Below are 19,264 nucleotides of genomic sequence, written 5' to 3' on the forward strand. Positions count from 1 at the left end.
AGTAAACATGGCCAAGCCGCTCACAGACCAGGACAAGAGGAAGCAGATCTCGGTCCGAGGGCTGGCCGGGGTGGAAAACGTTGCGGACCTGAAAACTAATTTCAACCGGCACCTCCACTTCACCCTGGTGAAAGACCGAAATGTGGCAACCAAACGGGACTACTACTTTGCCTTGGCCAACACAGTCCGGGACTACCTGGTGGGCCGCTGGATCCGGACGCAGCAGCATTACTATGAGAAAGACCCGAAAGTAAGCATCGGGCTTATGCCGCAGTCCTACACGTACACACAGCTGACCGGGGAGCAGTGGGAGGGGACGCAGGGCTCTGCTGCAGCATCACAATCGATGGCCCCGGCGTATTGTTGTGTGCTTGTGCGCGTGCGCGCTCTTTGCTGCCTTGCTGTTACCCATTTATAGAAGTGTTCCGGCAGCTTTGTCCGGACGCAGGGTGTACACTGTAACAGACTGTGTGAGTAGAGTGTGCTGCGAACCATGACGCTTTGTCCGCACTGACATTTCCTCTGTATCCAGACGTGCGTTACATAATCTGCTGCCCTTCCATCTGCAGCTGCCTCACTAACCTTGAATCTACTGTGCGCCACTGATGGCGATGCACGGCCTCGGTGCTTCAAATGTGCTAAATACCGGTATTATCCTGCACTTGAGCTGCGTGGATTTGGGAGACTCGATTGGTTGTTTTAAAATGTATTACGTAACGTTCTCCATCCATCCGCACCACCAAAAACTGGGCTTCACAAAATGGCCACACTGTTGAAATGAATTCCCCTGTAATTAGCTCAGTCAGCACTGGCTGGCAGCAGGAGGCTGAATGGAGAGTTTAGAGGTCCATCAGCTGCATAATAAATAAAGCCAGTGTGTAGCACACAGTCTGCTGCAGCCTACTGTGTAATGGCAGATCTGATGGAGGGTGAGTGTCTGGCTCAACCTTCCCAATTCATCCCACATAAAATTGCTTCTGGTATGTTCAGTAATCTTGCGTTTAACCTCTTCATCTCTGCCGGGGCCCTCTGGTTGGCCCAGGGTCACAACCCAAGCTTGTGGAGTTATTCTTGGTAAAGCTTCAGTGAGCTTTATTTTAATTTCCACTTGACTCCTGTTTAAGTAACAAAAAGTTAGCCTTTTAATTAACCACGTTAAAAGCATTTTTGGAAATGAAAATGAAAAATGAAATTACATATTTGTGAGCGGTTTTTTATTTTGTTTTTTTAAATGTACATCTTCAGTGTGAACCAATCGGCTGAGAAGAGAAGAGAGTATACTGTAAGTCAGAGTACTGAGAGACATACAAACACACTGTTGGGTTTGGTGTTTATAAAATAGAATACACCAGCATTATCATAAGAGAACATCTCCACCAGGACTGGCGGAACTCATACTTAAAGTAAATTAATACTTTACTAACTAATACTTGCACTTGAAGTAATAGCAGACTTGGAATTTGTAGTATTTTGCTCTCTGTCAGCAAACATAAGCTGTGTGACACTGTCTTTTTTTTAATAGTTACATACTGTGTTGGTGTTATTAAAAGCTTAATAATCACACGACACATCAATATACTGTTAGATACATAGAGCTTTCTGTTAAGTACTTAGTGTAAGCTTTGGAAATGCAGCGCACACCCTCCTCTCCTATTCATACTGACCACTGGATGCCTTTTTGTCACTTTAGCACATACTTTCACATGTCTTCATACGGTTTGAAGCGTTATCTCTATTTAAGTGCTCTGTATGTATGTTCATTTTGGAAGTCTCTCTCACACACACAGAGTTGGAGGAAGTATTATCTGTGTTTCTGTGGGCCACTGGTTTGATTCACTTCTCTGTGGAGTGTAAGAGATATTGTTGGAGGTGCTGCCAGTAATAGCCCTACTGTTGTTGCCTCTGACAGCAGCTGTTGTTAGAGAGATCACGTTACAAGGCCATTAGGGACACGAAACAGACCGCGTTTATTATTAGCATCCGCCTGAGAATTTGTAGGGAGTTCTGATGCACTATTCTGTAAAATGTTGTCTTTTTCATCAGGCTGATTGGAACACGTGCTTGGGAGATACACTGTAGTTGTCAAATTTTGTAGGAGGAGAAGCAAAAACAGATTTGGGCAAAATTAATATGGCGGAAAATATATCTCGATGCAAATGGGCGTGACTTTTATGTATAGATTCGTCTGGACCCACAGAATCCAGGGTAAAAAATTAATTTAGAATTTAGTTTCTCTTACAGTTCAAAAGTTACAGGCCAAACCTCAACAATTACGCAGATACTACGTGATGTGTCAGCGATCTGAACATTTTGCTAGGAGAGCCAACATAGCATGGAGGGAGCTAAAAACATGTTGCCTTACACATAAAATAATTATTCCCAATACATCCTATTAAGGAAAAGAGTTTATTCATTTTCACTTGTATTGGATCAGTACTTTGCATCGGCTGATACCCAAAGCCCAGGTATTGTATTGGGACTGAAAGAGTCGGATTGGTGCATCCCTAACTGTAGTAAGTATTGGCAGCTTTATATCATGTGGACATTAAATTCCCATTTGTTTCTCTGTTTTCCTGCAGCGTGTTTACTACCTCTCCCTGGAGTTCTACATGGGCCGGACTCTGCAGAACACCATGGTTAACCTAGCCTTGGAGAACGCTTGCGATGAAGCCACGTACCAGGTGAGGCAAAGGATCATGGGGAATGAAAGCAGGAAACAGGAATGATGGACCTCAACAGACTGTTAGGAAAATTTAGCTACAGGTTTATGTGCAAGTTTTCCTCCATTATCCAGCACCAGTGTTTCCAGCTAGGGGAAGTGGGGAATGACAAGTCAGCACTTGTGTGGACTTGCTGTTGGATGGGTTAAATGCCCACTCCCACTCCAAACTAGCAAATTTCGGACAGTCCTTAATATGGCTAACTTCATGCCACAGAGGTATCATCATTAGATCATCATAAATGACAGCAGCTTTAATCTAACACCATTACCGGTTACCGCTCTGAAATACAGCAGAACCCAATGCTTGTTTCTAGTCCAATAATTAATAAAGAACCCATCTAAAGCAACATGTTACTGGCTGAGATAACATGGATATTAGAGTGTACTCTGCATGGAATATTAGGCCGCCCTGCTCTCTTAATATCTGCATCAGCCATTGAAAACACATCAACCACTACAGCTGAGCAATTTGAATGGGCGCAGTAACTATATCTGTTGAAATATTGTTGTGTAGTAAAAAGTACAATAGTTGCCTCCAAAATGTAGTGGTGTCCCTGTTTAATGACTGTGTATCAGCAATGGCTGCTGGATGCTGGATCAAAAACCCTCGTGCTGTCACAAGACATCACAGGCTCAGTAACACATTCAGAGTTCAGAGCGTCCCTTCTCTTCCCCTCCCTTCAGCTGGGTCTGGACATGGAGGAGTTGCAAGACATCGAGGAAGATGCCGGTCTAGGCAACGGTGGACTGGGTCGTCTGGCTGGTGAGCTCCTGCTTCCTCCTGATTGGCTACCAATAGATAGCGATGTTTAATGCTACGGACAGCCTTCTCAAGCAGCCCCCCCCCCCTCCATATTGTTTCCTCAGCTTGTTTCCTGGACTCCATGGCCTCTCTGGGTCTGGCTGCGTATGGATACGGCATCCGCTACGAGTTTGGCATCTTCAATCAGAAAATAGTCAACGGCTGGCAGGTATGTTCACCTGTTCATCTATATGTACTTGCAGGGTTGGAGTTACGTGGGAGCACAGCTCCCATAAGGAGGGTCTGAGATCCCATGGAAGCAGTAAAATCATGCATCTGTGGGGGTCACTAATTCATTTATCAACAACCTTTATTTTGAATCACAAATAAAGTATTTTTTATTATAATTAGTACTGTTTACATTAAAAAGATAAACAGACTTAATAATTTTCCTGATGAACCACACTGCGCGCCGCATGACTGACAGGATGGCTGCACTTCTCCACCATCAGCCACTGATATCAGGCAGCTTGTGAGAAATAGCCTATTCAAGAAAAAGACCCTGTACGCCAAAGAGTAAAATGTCGGTGTGTACTGGCCCCTTCAAGCACTGAATACAACTGAGTTCATGTTTGCGGTCTCAATCTGTTCCATCAAAACTGTAGCCTACTGCATATCAGGTTCTCTGGGCGCTACGTGACGCTCACCTCTTCCTGTTCTCGCCTACCTGCTAATCTCTGTCGGCGAGACAGATGAGGGAGAAGCTTGTCAATGTCACAGCTTGGATGGGGCAGGACATTTAAATATATATTTATATTATATAATATTTAAAGTTAAATATTGACAGATAGGTGTCATTTACACTGGGGATGCTGGGAACAAATCAGAATGTGCTGTTAGTTAACATCACCTTTTAAAGCTTATGTTAAAATTTTCTGAAAAACAACAAGAAATGTTAAATAACAAATGAAACACTGCACAATAAGAAACTGCAAAGAAACTGAAATATAGAAGAAACAAATGTGCATTGTCCAAAAAGGTAACTTAAGTTAAAACAACAAGCTGCTGATTACTGCATAAAAATCTTTTTATTTTTATTTTTATACCCCACCGCCGGTAACGTGCGTTAGTAGGCTATTTAGAGACCCCCACGAAGCTCAGATTATAACTCGAACCCTGTGTACTTGGCTCTGTGTTATTAAATCTAGGATTTAGTTGAAACATGTTCAAATTAAAGTCTAATGTAGGTAGAATGTTTCATCAGGAAGCCAGTTTCACATTTCTCAACAGAAGAAGAAGTCTTTTGTACTTCTCTGAAAAATGAGTCGACTGTGTCCTTGCAGTGTCAGTGGGTAAACCAAACATGACTCCACAGGAGAGTCATGCAGCCCAGAGCGAGTGAACTTTCCTCCACTCTCTACCCAAAGACTTGAGTCTCAAGCAACGGTTGGCTTTAATTAAGCAGACTGCAGGCTGAACCGCTGACCAGCACCAGCACTTGTTGAAACTGTTGTGTTTTTCACACACACATTGTACGCTGGTACAATGCAGGGCGTCTGGTTGTGGATTCATTACTATATTTCCAGGAGATTATTTCTTATCTCGCCAGTTTAATTCTTCTTAATTCCCCACCTTATTTTAGTGTTTACACACAAACACTGCTTTAATCTGCTCACCTTGTTATTCCCTTCAGACACATATACTGCCCCCCCCCCCCCCCCCCACTCCCCCCCTCACTCCCCCCCTCACTCCCCCCCTCACTGTATCAGTCTACTCTGCTGACTTTATTCCTCAGCAGGATTTTTTATAAAGTCGCCGCATGTGGATGAGGTCACCAAATGTACGTTGGCAACACGGCTAATTTCATCACAGTGAAGAACTCCCACACCCACTGTTTTAAAACGACTGTGTGTGCCGCTGTGTGCCTGACATGAACACTCATGCAGCGCAGCATGCCTGTAAATCTGACACAGGATCAGATATGAGAGACTGATCGGCCACGCTCGCCAGTCATGGTCAATCAAGCTGAAAACAGACTGATTTAGGTCACCAGCTGGTCGATCGGTGCATTTCATGAATGTGGCCTTGTAGTGTCTCACTGCTGTTAGTTAACATTGTGGATTAAACAAACAAATACTTTAAAGTTTAGAACAGTTGAATGTACCATGGCAGACGTGTGCTGTATGTTGTATAGCGCAACATATAAGTACCACGGCGGTATGTTTCCACAGGTGGAGGAAGCTGACGACTGGCTGCGTTACGGGAACCCCTGGGAGAAGGCTCGCCCTGAGTACATGCGCCCAGTCCACTTCTACGGACGAGTGGAACACACAGCTGAAGGAGTGAAGTGGGTCGACACACAGGTCAGTAGGAATGGACACAACTCTGACCTTTTTATTAAAAACAATGTAGGGGTTCAGTCAGGGCCATTCACCTCTCATATGATGCTGTCTGGTTGCATATTTACTGTAGGAGTCTGTGCACATTTTGGTATGTCACGTGGATGTGGGTGGTGATTTCTGTAGAGTTAATTTAAGCACCTGTTCAACTCCAGCAGGGGATAGAGGGTGAGTGAATGGGACGCTGTATTTTTTTGTTGAGTGTTTTTTATAGTTTTCATCGCTGTGATTATTTTGAATATACGTTTTGCACATTATGTTTAGTTGCATATTTTCATCAGTAAAAGTTACAGACTATATTTTTGAGATCTGCAAATTATTTGTGCAGCGAGTCAGACAAACAGCACCACAAGGCCCTACCTCAGCCTCTCAGCCACTATTTTTTATTTTTTGTATAAATAGGACTGTGACCAAGAACAGTGACCAAGATATATGTAGACATGTTTACAGTGTGAAACTAAAGTGCAAAAGCTGCTGTCAGCCTAATCTCAAAGATGACGCGTCATAAACACACCACACAGAGAGCAATGGAATAATAACAGGTGGATTGTAATTATTTGTTTTGTTTTGATCCAGGTGGTTCTGGCTCTTCCCTATGACACCCCAGTCCCCGGCTACAGAAACAACATTGTCAACACCATGAGACTGTGGTCTGCTAAGGCCCCCTGTGACTTTAACCTCAAAGACTGTACGTACTGCCGTATGGACGGTTAAATCTTCATCATTCACGCACTGCCAATAAATCATCTGCCACTGAACACAAACCTAACAATGTTGTTCAGTCGTTCAACGTGAATAACTGCTGTTGTCCCACAGTTAATGTTGGTGGCTACATTCAAGCTGTGCTGGACAGAAACCTGGCTGAGAACATCTCCAGAGTTCTCTACCCCAATGACAATGTGAGTAGATTTACTGTTGAAAATCAACTGCTGTCTACATTTCACTCACAGGGGCATTCCAGTTAATTCCAAACACGGCTCTTCTTTCTATAGTTTTGGCTGACAATGCATCAGTTATGATAAAATGGTGCTCACCACATTAAGGGAACATGATGACATCACTACAGCTGGACAAGAAATTTGAGCAGTCAGATGATCAAACAAGTTGAAAGTTAATCCAGATTATCTATGCCACTGTATTTAGAGGTCAAACGGAAATGGAGCTAATAATCCTTCATGGGACAGGAAAACTGTTGCTCTAGGGGCTGAAAAAATCTCATTGGTTCACGAGTAGCTAGCAGTGGGTGGAACAAGGTAACAGACAGATCTTCATCTCAGTCAAACATGCCAACCAAAAAAAGTAAAAGTGTTGGATAGCATTACCCAGTTACCTGTTTTCAGGAGGCATCAGTCTTTAGAAATCTGTGATTTGGCTATGTGAGGAATTTCACTCTACCAATAAGACCATTTCTTCAGAGCAAGTGGTTCTAGAAAAAAAAATTGCAAATGTGCAGCAGTTTTGTCAGCACAAAAATGTGATGATGGCACCAACAATTGTCCATGTGATCTTTGTTGTGCAGTTCTTTGAAGGGAAGGAGCTGCGCCTGAAGCAGGAGTACTTTGTTGTAGCAGCAACTCTTCAAGACATCATCCGTCGATTCAAAGCCTCCAAGTTTGGCTCCACAGAGTTTGTGCGACTGGACCTTGCTACACTGCCAGACAAGGTGAGAAATCCATCATATCATATCAAAATTATGATATGGTATATGTTATAAATGGCAGTAGATCAAATATTTGATTTTATTTTGAGTTAAATAATTTGTATTATTTTCATTTGTTGTTACCTTTTGAGATATAACCAACAGATTTTGAGCTAAATTTCAGATTATCCTGAAGGTTTTCATGTTAATTGCCAAACACACATTGCACTGAAGTATTGCAACTTGAATGCAGAGACATGTGCTCTACTGAGTTTTCTCTGTCTGTCTGGTGTCTGCAGGTGGCCATCCAGCTCAATGACACCCACCCTGCGATGGCCATCCCTGAGCTGATGAGGATCCTGGTGGACATGGAGAAACTCACTTGGGAAAAGGTACATGGCATTTCAGCAGTGCAGTATGCTTATGGCAAAGACTCAGTCAGATCCTCTGAGATTGTCAGAAACGCTCTTTCCAGCAGTAGAAATCAGAGGGGCCTTCCTGAAACTCAGAATCCAGCAGTCCCATTCACTTGACCCAGCGACTGTCCCGGTGTGTGGAGGTCTAAAAGGCAGGCTTTGAACTGCTCTCTCAAGCTCCTTTTTTTTGACTCCACACTCTGGTTGCGTTGGACTCACTGTGCAAAAACTGTTACTACCACAGTTAAACTGAAATCTCCTGTGGTCACTTGTGTAGCAATCCTGTCTCTCTGCATCCTTCAACAGTGCAGTAACAATGACACAGCAGCACGCCGACCACAGCAGAATGACAAATCAGTCAAAGCTGAAGTCATACACTGTGACAGCATATAAGCTGTAGACAAACTAATCAGTCAACAAGTCTTTCATGAGGCAGCACTGTCATTTTCGACACAACCTAAACTGTTTACTGAATTTATGTAAAAGGTTATTTTAATTTTATTTTAATATAGGTTTAATGTATGTATGTTTCGTATGCTACTGAATACTTAAATTTCCCTCAGGATAAATAAAGTATATATCAGTCTATCTATCTATCTAAGGTAGTGCATTTGACAAGCGAGAGACAAGCGAGTATGTGTAATGATGTCAGATGTTTCCTGTCCTCTCTCTGTCCAGGCCTGGGACATCGTGGTTCGTACCTGTGCCTACACAAACCACACCGTCCTGCCTGAAGCCCTGGAGCGCTGGCCAGTGGACCTCTTCCATAACCTGCTGCCTCGGCACCTGGAGATCATCTATGAGATCAACAGGAGGCACCTTGAGGTGCGAGGGGAGACCTTTCTAAATGAAACCCTTATCTGTACAAACTTCATTGAGTGCTCTGATTTTGAGAAAGAATCTTGTTTGCCATCTTACCCATATGAAGATCTAACAATTTAATGTCTGTGCACTCTGTGCGAGAGTTCTTAACTACTCAAAGACGTAAGTATGGGCTTGGCCAAGGTCTTAATGACCTGACCCCAGGGAATAAGTTCTGCCAAATTTGAGACCTCAATCTGACCCGAGAACCGAACCCATATTTTTGCTTTATTTCAACCATTATTGACTGTTAGCTTGCCAGGCTAATGCATCGGCTACAAAAGTTATTTTTTGTTTTTTATTTATTTATTGTTTTTTTAGTTCACTAAATCAGTTTGAGACTTCAGACATTCAAGTCTCAAGTAAGTTGGGTCTTATAGCAGACGAGTCACAAGTCCTCATCTTTGCATCTTGAGTCCAAGACCTCAAGTCTACAGCTGTGCTTCTTCTGAGATGTCTCTTCCCCCCTGCAGCGCATCAGCCAGCTTTACCCTGGAGATGTTGACCGCATGCGCCGAATGTCCCTGATCGAGGAAGGGGATGTCAAGAAAATCAACATGGCTCACCTGTGCATTGTGGGATCTCATGCTGTCAACGGAGTGGCCCGTATCCACTCTGACATCATCAAGAACACTGTGTAGGGAACACTCACTCACTTGTGTGTGCTAGTTTAACGTTAATGTAAAGAAGCCTCTGGCCTTATTTATATTTTTCTCGCACCAGTAATCTCAAACTGTCAGTTCTTTCAGAACAAAGGAACCCAGCGATGTTTTCATGAGCCTAAAACTTGAAGAATGTTGACATTAAAACATCACTAATATCACTCATTGGTTTCTAATTGTTGCTCCTCTACTTCTCAGGTTCAAGGATTTCTACGAAGTCGACCCTCAGAAGTTTCAGAACAAGACCAACGGCATCACACCCAGGCGCTGGCTGGTCATGTGCAACCCTGGCCTGGCTGAGGTCATCGCAGAGGTGCGTTTGTTTTTGTCCATGTAGACTGAATATAGAGGTGAGAAGTGATAACCCTTATTTCAGGCATCCACGTTCCTGGAGGTAAAAGTCCTGTTCCTTTTCTGAGGTACAGGTACACAACATGTAAATAAAATCATAAGGAGGGAAGTCAGCTACAACTCTCAAGGAGTCTTTCTGTAAGAGACATCCAATCACAGAGCTGAAAATAATGTGACTAACGTTACAGCAGACACCACATCCTGCTGCAGGCTCATGTGACCATAACCTTACTTCACTGATACTGACATTGATCAAATACACCGTTCCGCGGTGCACCACACTTGACTAGGGATTGGTGCATGAAATAAACTTGATCTCAATAGGAGCCTGAGTTTCCTGAGTCAGTGTACTACACCGTTTTCAACAAATCCAAATTTTCCTTCTCAAACAATGTTTGCAGTTACATTCTAAGAATATTTCTGTCATTACTAATAACATGATCACTAATATTTGTTTGAAGAAATATGATGTTTGGTACTTATTGTAGTTTTGTTTGTGCATATTTTTAGCTGCCATTCTGTGATATTATTATCTCATGTGAAAAAAGCCAGCTCAGCAATAAGTATTAATGCATCCACATGCTAGCTGGGCTGAGAATAGCATGCTATCTGTCTGCAAGTATGGAGGCTTAGAGACTGGGACATCAACTGCAGGAGCTTAGTTGGCGTCTGCTGTACCAAACAGAGAAAATTTATTCAGAAACTATGCTGTAATAATTGAAATTGATGTCCAAAACAAAACCTATATATTAGAGGACGACTGATAAATCGCTATGCTGATTATCGACCGATATGAGCTAATTGCAGATAAATCAGTATCTGTGTTCATAACGGCCGATAAATGACGGAAGAAACATCCCTCATCAAGTGTTGTCATTGCATAGTTTGTCCACCAGGGGGCGTTCTGCTACTCCCCTGTTCACAACACACGTTTGGAATTTACAAATCCACCATAAAACACAACAAATCAGCTGTACTATTTCTAACATTAAAGTTTTATTTTTATGTCATGTTAGAGATAATCTTTGTTTATGGTACGTGTTTCTGAAAAGAAGGGGAAAATATCAGCCCACATGTCTGAGTATCGGATTTAAAATCCTCAAAAAGCTAAATCAGTATCAGTCTTTCTCAATCATCACAGTTGAGGAGACAAATCACTTTCAGAACCACTAACTACCCCCTTTCACCAAGTGTACTGCTGCCTGATCTTAAAGACACATGTGCCAGGATGCTTTGACATAATTAGATGATTTACTGTGCAGACCCATGTCCACTGTCATCTGCCAAATAATAAGATTCTCATGTGATAATCTTGTTATTCAGAGGATTGGTGAGGACTACATCCGCGACCTGGACCAGCTGAAGAAGCTCTTGGACTTTGTGGACGATGACGCCTTCATTCGGGATGTTGCCAAAGTCAAACAAGTGAGAAAATGCCTGCAGGAAGGTGGTTGTTTTCCTGTCTTTTTCTGTTTCTAATCACATTCTTCGGCGTGGCTTCAACCTTTAGGAGAACAAGATGAAGTTTGCTGCCTATCTTGAAGAGCAATACAAGGTGAAGATCAACCCCAACTCCATGTTTGATGTCCACGTGAAGAGGATCCACGAGTACAAAAGACAGCTGCTCAACTGCCTGCACATCATCACACTGTACAACCGTAAGTGTTTCATCTTTTACTGGCGGCTTTTTAGAGAATAAATATGGAGTCAAAGTACACGAAAACCTTTTTGTTTTTAATCAGGAATCAAGAAGGAACCGAACAAGTCATGGACTCCGAGAACCATCATGATTGGAGGAAAGGTGAGTGGCACTGAAAGTGTTACAGTACATTTGTTTTTCTGTGAACAGACAAAATATGCTCGTCTTACCCAGAGTCTGATGAAAAGATAAATATTAGTTTAATCTACCATACCATAGATAATGGAAGACTGCAAGCAGGAGGGAGGCTGCTAGGCTAGCGCTGAAAACATGCCGTTCAACATTTTACAATATTGTTTTATTGAAAGAGTTATGCAAAAAGAGCAATTTCTCAAATATTTTTTCTCTCCTCTCTCATCCCCTGGCCCAAGTACACCTTCCTGCCCACAACAATTTCACACAAAACATATAAATTACACATATTTATATCAGATACTTTAACATTTCTGTCCTGATCTAGACATAAATGTTCCAACTAAAGTAAATAAGCAATGACGAACTGTCTGAAAAAGAAAACACTTATAAGAACACGGCGCTCATATTGGCTTTGTAGTGTAACACAGAGCCATCAGCCTGAGATAATCCCCAGAAAGGATCATTTTATTTAGTCACATGTACCCTTTGTGTAATGTCAGTCTTAAAACAGGCTCAGAAAGTCATAATGCATATTCGTTTAATTTAACTTTCCTTATTAATGGTTATTGTACCAATAACAATAAGAAATCTATGTCAAAATGTCAGACTCTGAATTTCATGTCATAAATGTAGTCTCTTTGGACTGATTATTATGGGCTTTTGATTGGCAGTGCTGATGCAGATTCAGTATTTAACTTCTCCTCAGAAAAAAGTTTAACTTTGATCTGCCAAATGCGCTCAGACAGAAGCTGCCCATAGCTCCTGTTTGTTCTCGTGAGAGTTTATCCTATTTAAAATGTTAACTTTACAGCAGGAGATTATTCTACACAGAGAACAGTTTTCTCCGCACACATCCTGGAGACATGAATTATACGTGGGCATTTCTCTACATGGTCCTCTGTGTTTCCAGGCAGCTCCAGGTTATCACACTGCCAAGATGATCATCAAGCTGATCACATCGATCGGAGACATTGTCAATAACGATCCTGTGGTGGGAGATCGCCTCAAAGTCCTCTTCCTGGAGAACTATAAGGTCACTCTGGCTGAAAAGGGTAACGGATACTAGTCATTTATAATCTCATTCCTAAATTCATTTATGTTGTATGTATGATTTTCAGGCTGCTCTATCTTTCAAACATTTAGGGCTTCAGCACTGCCTGGTGCTTTAATGCTGTTTGATGATTGGGTACTACTTACAGTATGTCTGTAGAACATTTGTCAAGTACCAAAAGCTGTCTTGTCTTGTCTGGCTGCGTGGGTTGAGACAGCATTTAGCATTTGGAGATGTTTCATATGTTTTAAAACCATATTCAGAGCTTAGTTTACAGTCTGCACCAGAGGCCCTGTACTCATGTATGTAGTGGAACATGGACAGAGAGGAGAAACCATAATCCTGGACCTGTCCCCCGTCTGCAGTGATCCCTGCAGCTGACCTGTCGGAGCAGATCTCCACAGCAGGTACGGAGGCCTCTGGCACTGGGAATATGAAATTCATGCTGAACGGAGCCCTCACCATTGGCACCATGGACGGAGCCAACGTGGAAATGGCTGAGGAAGCTGGAGAGGAGAACCTCTTCATCTTCGGCATGAGGGTGGAAGATGTGGAGGCTTTGGACAAGAAAGGGTGAGACTAATGACGAAAACATAACAGTGAGTCTTTTTTACCACAGAAAGGCTCTTGCATCACGTTCATGTCTCAACTTTGGCGGCATCAGTTGGGTTGTGTCAGGTCAGGTCTCAGACGCAGGTATGGGCAGGATTCACTCTGTAGTGAACGCTGAGAAGAAACCCACCCATTTCTTTAGATGACTTACAAAATCATTTCCCAAAATGTTGTTTTCTACCGTTTTCGATGACGAAATGATTAAATCTGGACTGGACCAGATTAAGGTAGGGCTGGGCGGTATATGTTTCATCATTTTTCCAGCAAGTCGCGACACGGTGAAAAGCGACAGTGAACACACCAGTAGAGATGTCATTCATTAGCTCATGGAGAAAGTTAGCGTAGCAGACATACAGAGAGCGAGACAGAAAGAAGCAGGGCTGTGTTTGAGACAGAGGTACGTTAGATGTGAGTGTGAAGAGAACTGAAGAAGGCAGATTCAACAACAAGTGAGTGACATTCAAATGAGGTGGAGAATTAAGTACAATAAAACTGTGAAATAAGAAACAAGCTACTACAAATAGTAAAATCATGTATATTTTATATCAGTATTCTGCCTAAAAGTAGTTGGATATGACTTGAGGTCCAGCCCTGGATTAAGTGTAACATTCTCCCATGTTGTTTGTTGTTTTTTGTCCTCAGCTATGATGCTGTGTCGTACTACAACCGTATTCCTGAGCTGAAGCAGGCAATGGACCAGATATCTGGAGGCGCCTTCAGCCCCAGCCAGCCCGGCCTCTTCAAAGACCTCGTCAACATGCTGATGCACCACGACAGGTTAGAGCACACTAATGCTGACACTGATGAATCAGCAGTTTGTCTGTGCTGACACGTAGCCCACCTTTATGTCCTCAGGCATGCAGCGTCATCAGTGCATCACTGTCAGATGAGTGTAGATAAGGCTACATGTGAAGAATGATAGAAAAAAACTATGTGGCAGTTATGTGCATTGCTCCGGATTTGGGTTGTGCAAACTTTACAGGGGGAGAGGATTTGTATTTATATAAATGTGTAAAAATATAGAAGAATAATAATGAATATGTGCAATATGGCAGTTTGTGCAGTGATAAGCAAAATAGTTATATTAGATTTACATGTGCAAAAATATTTACAGTATGTATTGTAAAGGGGGTGGAGGGTGGGTGGGAAGTGTCAGTGGGGGTCCGGGGCCTTGTTAATGAGGGTCCGGGGCCTTGTTAATGAGGCCAGCTGCAGATGGGAAGATGCTGTTGTTGTGGCGGGAGGTTTTGTCCCCGCTGGAGGGAAGCGACTGAAACAGTCTGTGCCCAGGGCAGGAGGTGTACGGGTCCTGAAGGGATAGAAGATTGCAGCCCATCACCTTCTCTGCAGAGCGGGTGATAAGCTGCCTTTGTCCCTGGCGGGGGCAGCTCACCTAAATTCGGACTGGTGGCACTCGGTAAAGGCAGAGGCCTTAAATAACTGATTTACTTGGATCATGTTAATGTAGTCTTGATTTATATAAGAATGCTCATCTAACCCATTTTAACTGTATGTCTGTGCTGCAGGTTCAAGGTATTTGCAGACTATGAAGATTACATCAAATGTCAAGAGAAAGTCAGCGCGCTGTACAAGGTCAGTGTGTCAGCAAGAGGAAATCGCAAGTCATTGGACAAGCAGTCTAATACAACATGAATCTCTGATACTGCAAATTATTTTTGTTTATTATGTTTTTGTGGTCATAACTGCAGCCTGTCTGTGCTTACAATAAGTGACATTTTTCTTTTCTGCTTTACTTCCATATGATGTATTAAGTGTGCTGTGCTACAGCATATTGTACTTTTCCATCTTATTCTATGTTCTATACGATATGATACTGTACCACTTTATATACCACTGTTTATTATACTACTATAGCACGTGGCATATCACTCTACTGTACTGTATCATAAAGTAATATGTGCCCCTATGTAGGCCCTTCGAAGCCTAAATGCAGGAACAACATATTTGGTCAAATCTGAGTTAAAACCAGAATGACAGGTTTTACAGTAAAAAATTATGCCATAGAAATGCATCATTTCTATTGACACAATTTACAACTCCTCCTCTCCATGTGTATTAACAGAACCCTAAAGAGTGGACCAAGATGGTGATCCATAACATCGCTGGTTGTGGTAAATTCTCCAGCGACCGCACCATTTCCCAGTATGCCAGGGAGATCTGGGGCATGGAGCCCAGTTTGGAGAAGATCGCTGCTCCTGATGATCCCCGCTAAACCACATCTGCCTCTTCCACCTCCACTGTAGCTCACCATGTGGTCCAACCACTAGGAAATAAACCTGTAGCTTTTTCACTGTGTTCTCAGCCTCTATAACGTGCAGTAACATGTATTGAAGTGGGCTTATTTACAAACTATTTTTTATTTTTTCTCCTCTGTGCACCAGCAATGCATATTCTCACTGAAAACCTTGTATCCAACAGCCTTTCAGCAGCTAAACAGCCTTGATTTCACCTTGGAATCATGGGATTATTCAGTTAGAGTGAAAACATTAAAGATATACATCTCTATTTTGTTTATTTTCACCTGTGTTCAAAACATCAACTGGGAGCTGAGTCCAAGAAAGTGAGCACGGTAACAAAATATTACTTGATCTTTTACTTGTACTTCCCTGCTACAGGTTTCACACAACAGTGATTCGAACCACAGTTCTAACTTCATTCCTGTTCTACTTCCAAGTCAGTATGGCTACCAAAACCCAGCAAATATGCCAGTAAATATGCCAGTAAACCTCAGCACTGTTATGCTCCCAATCCAACCCATGTCTTCCATGGAAGAGAGAAGGGACACAGCCTCATAGCAGCACTGGGACTGGGTGGGGTTGGATAGAAGCCATGTCTCCATGTTCACCCCAGATTAACCTTCATATTAATATTTAATTTGGCTGCTCTGTCAGTGTTGTGATGTTTGCTGAATATATCCATTTGTGTGTGTGTGTGTGTGTGTGTGTGTGTGTGCAATGCAGATGTACGGACCCATCAGTTTACCCGTGGATTCTTCAGCATGTTTGTCTGTTCCTTAAAGTCACCTGTGTTAGAAAATAAAATAGCCTTCTTTGCCTGAAACCTAAGTGACAGAATGTATTTTCGGAAGATGTGTGTATTTCTGTGGTGTAGTTGTGTTCGTACGGCATTTCAGTCCATGACACTGTGGATATCCGCTCCATTGATGTACTGTAATAACATACTGTCCTGCTTCAGCTACTGCATACTACTCTCTGACTGCTGTGGGGCGGCCTATTCAGGCTCCTGAAAGACCATTTCACTGTCACGTCGGTGCTTTTCTTTTTTATTAGTCAATAAATAACAACTACATCAACCGCTCTGACGTCTCCGTTCACCTTGCACCTCTGTAGTCACATAGAAAACAAAGTTTTCCATGTAACATTTAGGAGAAGATCAGGGTTTCTTGAACATTCCTGGCCAAAACAAAGAGGCGCATCAGAGAAGACCAACCAATTTGATCTGTTTTTAATCTATAGACTGCTTTAGTTTTTCTGATTACACTGAACCCCACCTATTAAGCATTTTCTAAACATTAAATGAGTGGTTTATAGCACACTATAATTAATGCTGTGGACTTCTGCAAGTGGAGGCTTCTGAAAATTTTTGTCTTCATGGGAGAAGTAACTTTAATACACTTAAAATGTATGTGTGTGTGTATATATATATATATATATATATATATATATAAATATAAACTATATTGGAGCGTGTTGTAAAACATGAAGTGTTTACATAGTGCATGTAAATGCTAAATAAGGGAGGTTAAAGTAAAATGTTTGGCACTTTACTGATTTACTGATTTTGCACATAGGCCAGTTTAGTCTTGTCCTGTGAAAACAGTTGTATAATATATTCTGTGGCTGGTCTGTCAGCTTTGTAAGCTTGGGCTTAGAGAGTACTCCTAATTAATACAATGTCTGCTTTACAAATAGGGGTTTTTGAAAGACAGCCATTCAAAAGCTATGTAGGGTCTAATGAAAAGACACTAAAAAAGACCGAGTTGCATTATGGGAAATGTAGGATACGATGTTTGGAGCTTGATATGTACTAGGGACCAAAAGTCAGGATACCTCGGCCTCTGCTGCACAGGATGACCATTTTCTCTTTTTTAAAAATATGACTCTCGAATAGTCCCCAGCTTTATAGAGGTGTAAAACTAAATAACTGTACCCCCTTTAGATTCTTATTTTGCATTTATGTGAATTTAACCTCTAGATTTTTCATTTTCTATCAGGGAAGATGGCAGGGAGACATTTAAAATACTGAGCCATGAAGCACATATTGAGGCTGATGTCATGTTACAATAAACCTGAGCTAATAATGTTAATATTAGCTAAATTAAATAAATATAATAAATATAATAGGAACATTCCAGATCTATGTATAAAATGTATGAAGTAAAAGGGGACACCGGGTGTGGCAATGTAGTACGGTCAAAGCTTTCTGGGAGGAAATAAAAAAACAATAGAAAAGATTTTTCTACCCCAGAGATCACAAGTTCACCAAAAGTGAACGAATAGTGTAGACATGTGTCTGTTGCATGCTATCAGTAGCATTATTTTGGAAAAAGACCAGTTTAATTTGTTTGTGAAGGGCATGGAGCTAGCAGAAGAAGAGGGGGGTTGAGTAGTGACAAATGTAAACCTTGTAACATGGTTAATGAGAGTTCAAACTATAAAACTATTGAATTTGTCATTTTTGGAATGTTTGCTGTTCCTGGTTGTCGGATTAAATTTTTGTTTCCAGCACCTGTACCTTTGTTTGGGAAATATTAATAAATATATTGTTCTAAAACAGTTTGACAACACACAGTCTAACATGTTGTAACTACATGTATGTCAACTATGTGTATAAACACTAAATACACACTAAATATAAGTAATCACAACACTGAAATATGAACTTTTACACTGTTTTCTGTTTTGTCATTTGATTTTAATGTGGTGTGGAATATTCATGTCACAATGAAAAACAATTCAATCAGTTAATAAAGACAAAAAGTTAAATAATTGTCCTATTAACATGTGTTTTTCAGTAATTATGCAGTACATGCATACATAATTTTTTTATTTCACTTTATTTCTGTGTTTGATTTGTTTCTTTAGGTATCTTCCACTGTTACGCCATCTCAGGTTGGCTTCCCAGCAGTGGTCTGTCCTCTCCTCTTCCTCTCTTATGGAGTTTTTGTCGAAGCTCTATTATTTTTACCCACACTGACTGTTGAAGGCCCTGTGACTGAATTAAATGAGTAATTCGAGATATTTACCACTCCTAGAAGTGACATTTGTGTTTTACAAATCAAGCAAGGTCACGTCCAGTTACTATCTTTATTTGGATTAAAACTCTTGTGAAACAGCTAATAAATCTTATTATCACGTGGAATGTTTTTTGATCCAGGGGGTTAGGATCTGAGGATTTTAGAAATATCTTTAAAACTGTGTTTTTAAACGACGTTCTGTTTTTTTGAAAGATCCCCAGGGATTAGCTTTCAGGAAAAAAAATGGTGCTTAGCTCTTGTTACACAAATGTATTCATAATAATAATAATTTGTACATTAGGAGAGCAGTGTCTTACCAGATCATGCAAGTAAAATCAGTTCAAATGCCTTTTCAGAGTAACTCAAACCAAATGAAAAAGTAACTCATGATATTTGTTCACTTACATGAACAGTCTTGGTTTAGAGCAGCCTCAAGTCTTTTTTGGTTTGTTTCAGTTGTTGAGAATGTTCTCAACCTGCAGGAGCATGTCAGGCTTCAACTGATCTGAGACCATGATGATCCTAAACATTGGAGATGCAAAGTTTTTACCAGACAGTGACAAAATATCACGTGTGTGATCAGGTGGTAAGGTTCATATTTGAGAAAACGTTTGATTATTTTAACATTTAAAGTAAAAACTACCAAAACATGAACTGTACAGAGATGACTGAGGTAAATAACATTGTTGGTTGGAAG

The 19,264-nt window shown here is 41.4% G+C and overlaps 1 protein-coding gene across 1 annotated transcript; it reads left to right on the plus strand.

Moving 5' to 3' along the window:
* The first annotated feature begins 7 nt into the window (after positions 1–7).
* On the plus strand, positions 8–16,624 carry pygmb (phosphorylase, glycogen, muscle b). The gene is made up of 20 exons (XM_038730745.1): positions 8–250; positions 2,580–2,681; positions 3,407–3,485; positions 3,590–3,693; positions 5,696–5,827; positions 6,440–6,551; positions 6,680–6,762; positions 7,383–7,526; positions 7,802–7,894; positions 8,597–8,743; positions 9,253–9,416; positions 9,640–9,754; positions 11,116–11,217; positions 11,303–11,450; positions 11,535–11,593; positions 12,537–12,678; positions 13,043–13,250; positions 13,932–14,066; positions 14,816–14,882; positions 15,373–16,624. Exons 1-20 carry the CDS (start codon positions 8–10, stop codon positions 15,520–15,522), a joined length of 2,529 nt encoding a protein of 842 aa, XP_038586673.1. The 3' UTR covers positions 15,523–16,624.
* Positions 16,625–19,264: the final 2,640 nt, after the last annotated feature.

The sequence above is a fragment of the Micropterus salmoides genome, unplaced genomic scaffold, assembly GCF_014851395.1.
Source record: "Micropterus salmoides isolate LMB-PRFRI ecotype aquatic unplaced genomic scaffold, ASM1485139v1 Ms_hic_scaffold_2, whole genome shotgun sequence".
NCBI classification, from domain to species: Eukaryota; Metazoa; Chordata; class Actinopteri; order Centrarchiformes; family Centrarchidae; genus Micropterus; species Micropterus salmoides.

Bases quoted from the DNA above. Each gene is read 5' to 3' on its own strand.
- pygmb (XM_038730745.1), top strand. From the start codon at position 8: ATGGCCAAGCCGCTCACAGACCAGGACAAGAGGAAGCAGATCTCGGTC. The intron at 2,682-3,406 runs GTGAGGCAAAGG...CCCTCCCTTCAG, and splicing joins GCGATGAAGCCACGTACCAG to CTGGGTCTGGACATGGAGGA. The intron at 3,694-5,695 runs GTATGTTCACCT...ATGTTTCCACAG, and splicing joins AAATAGTCAACGGCTGGCAG to GTGGAGGAAGCTGACGACTG.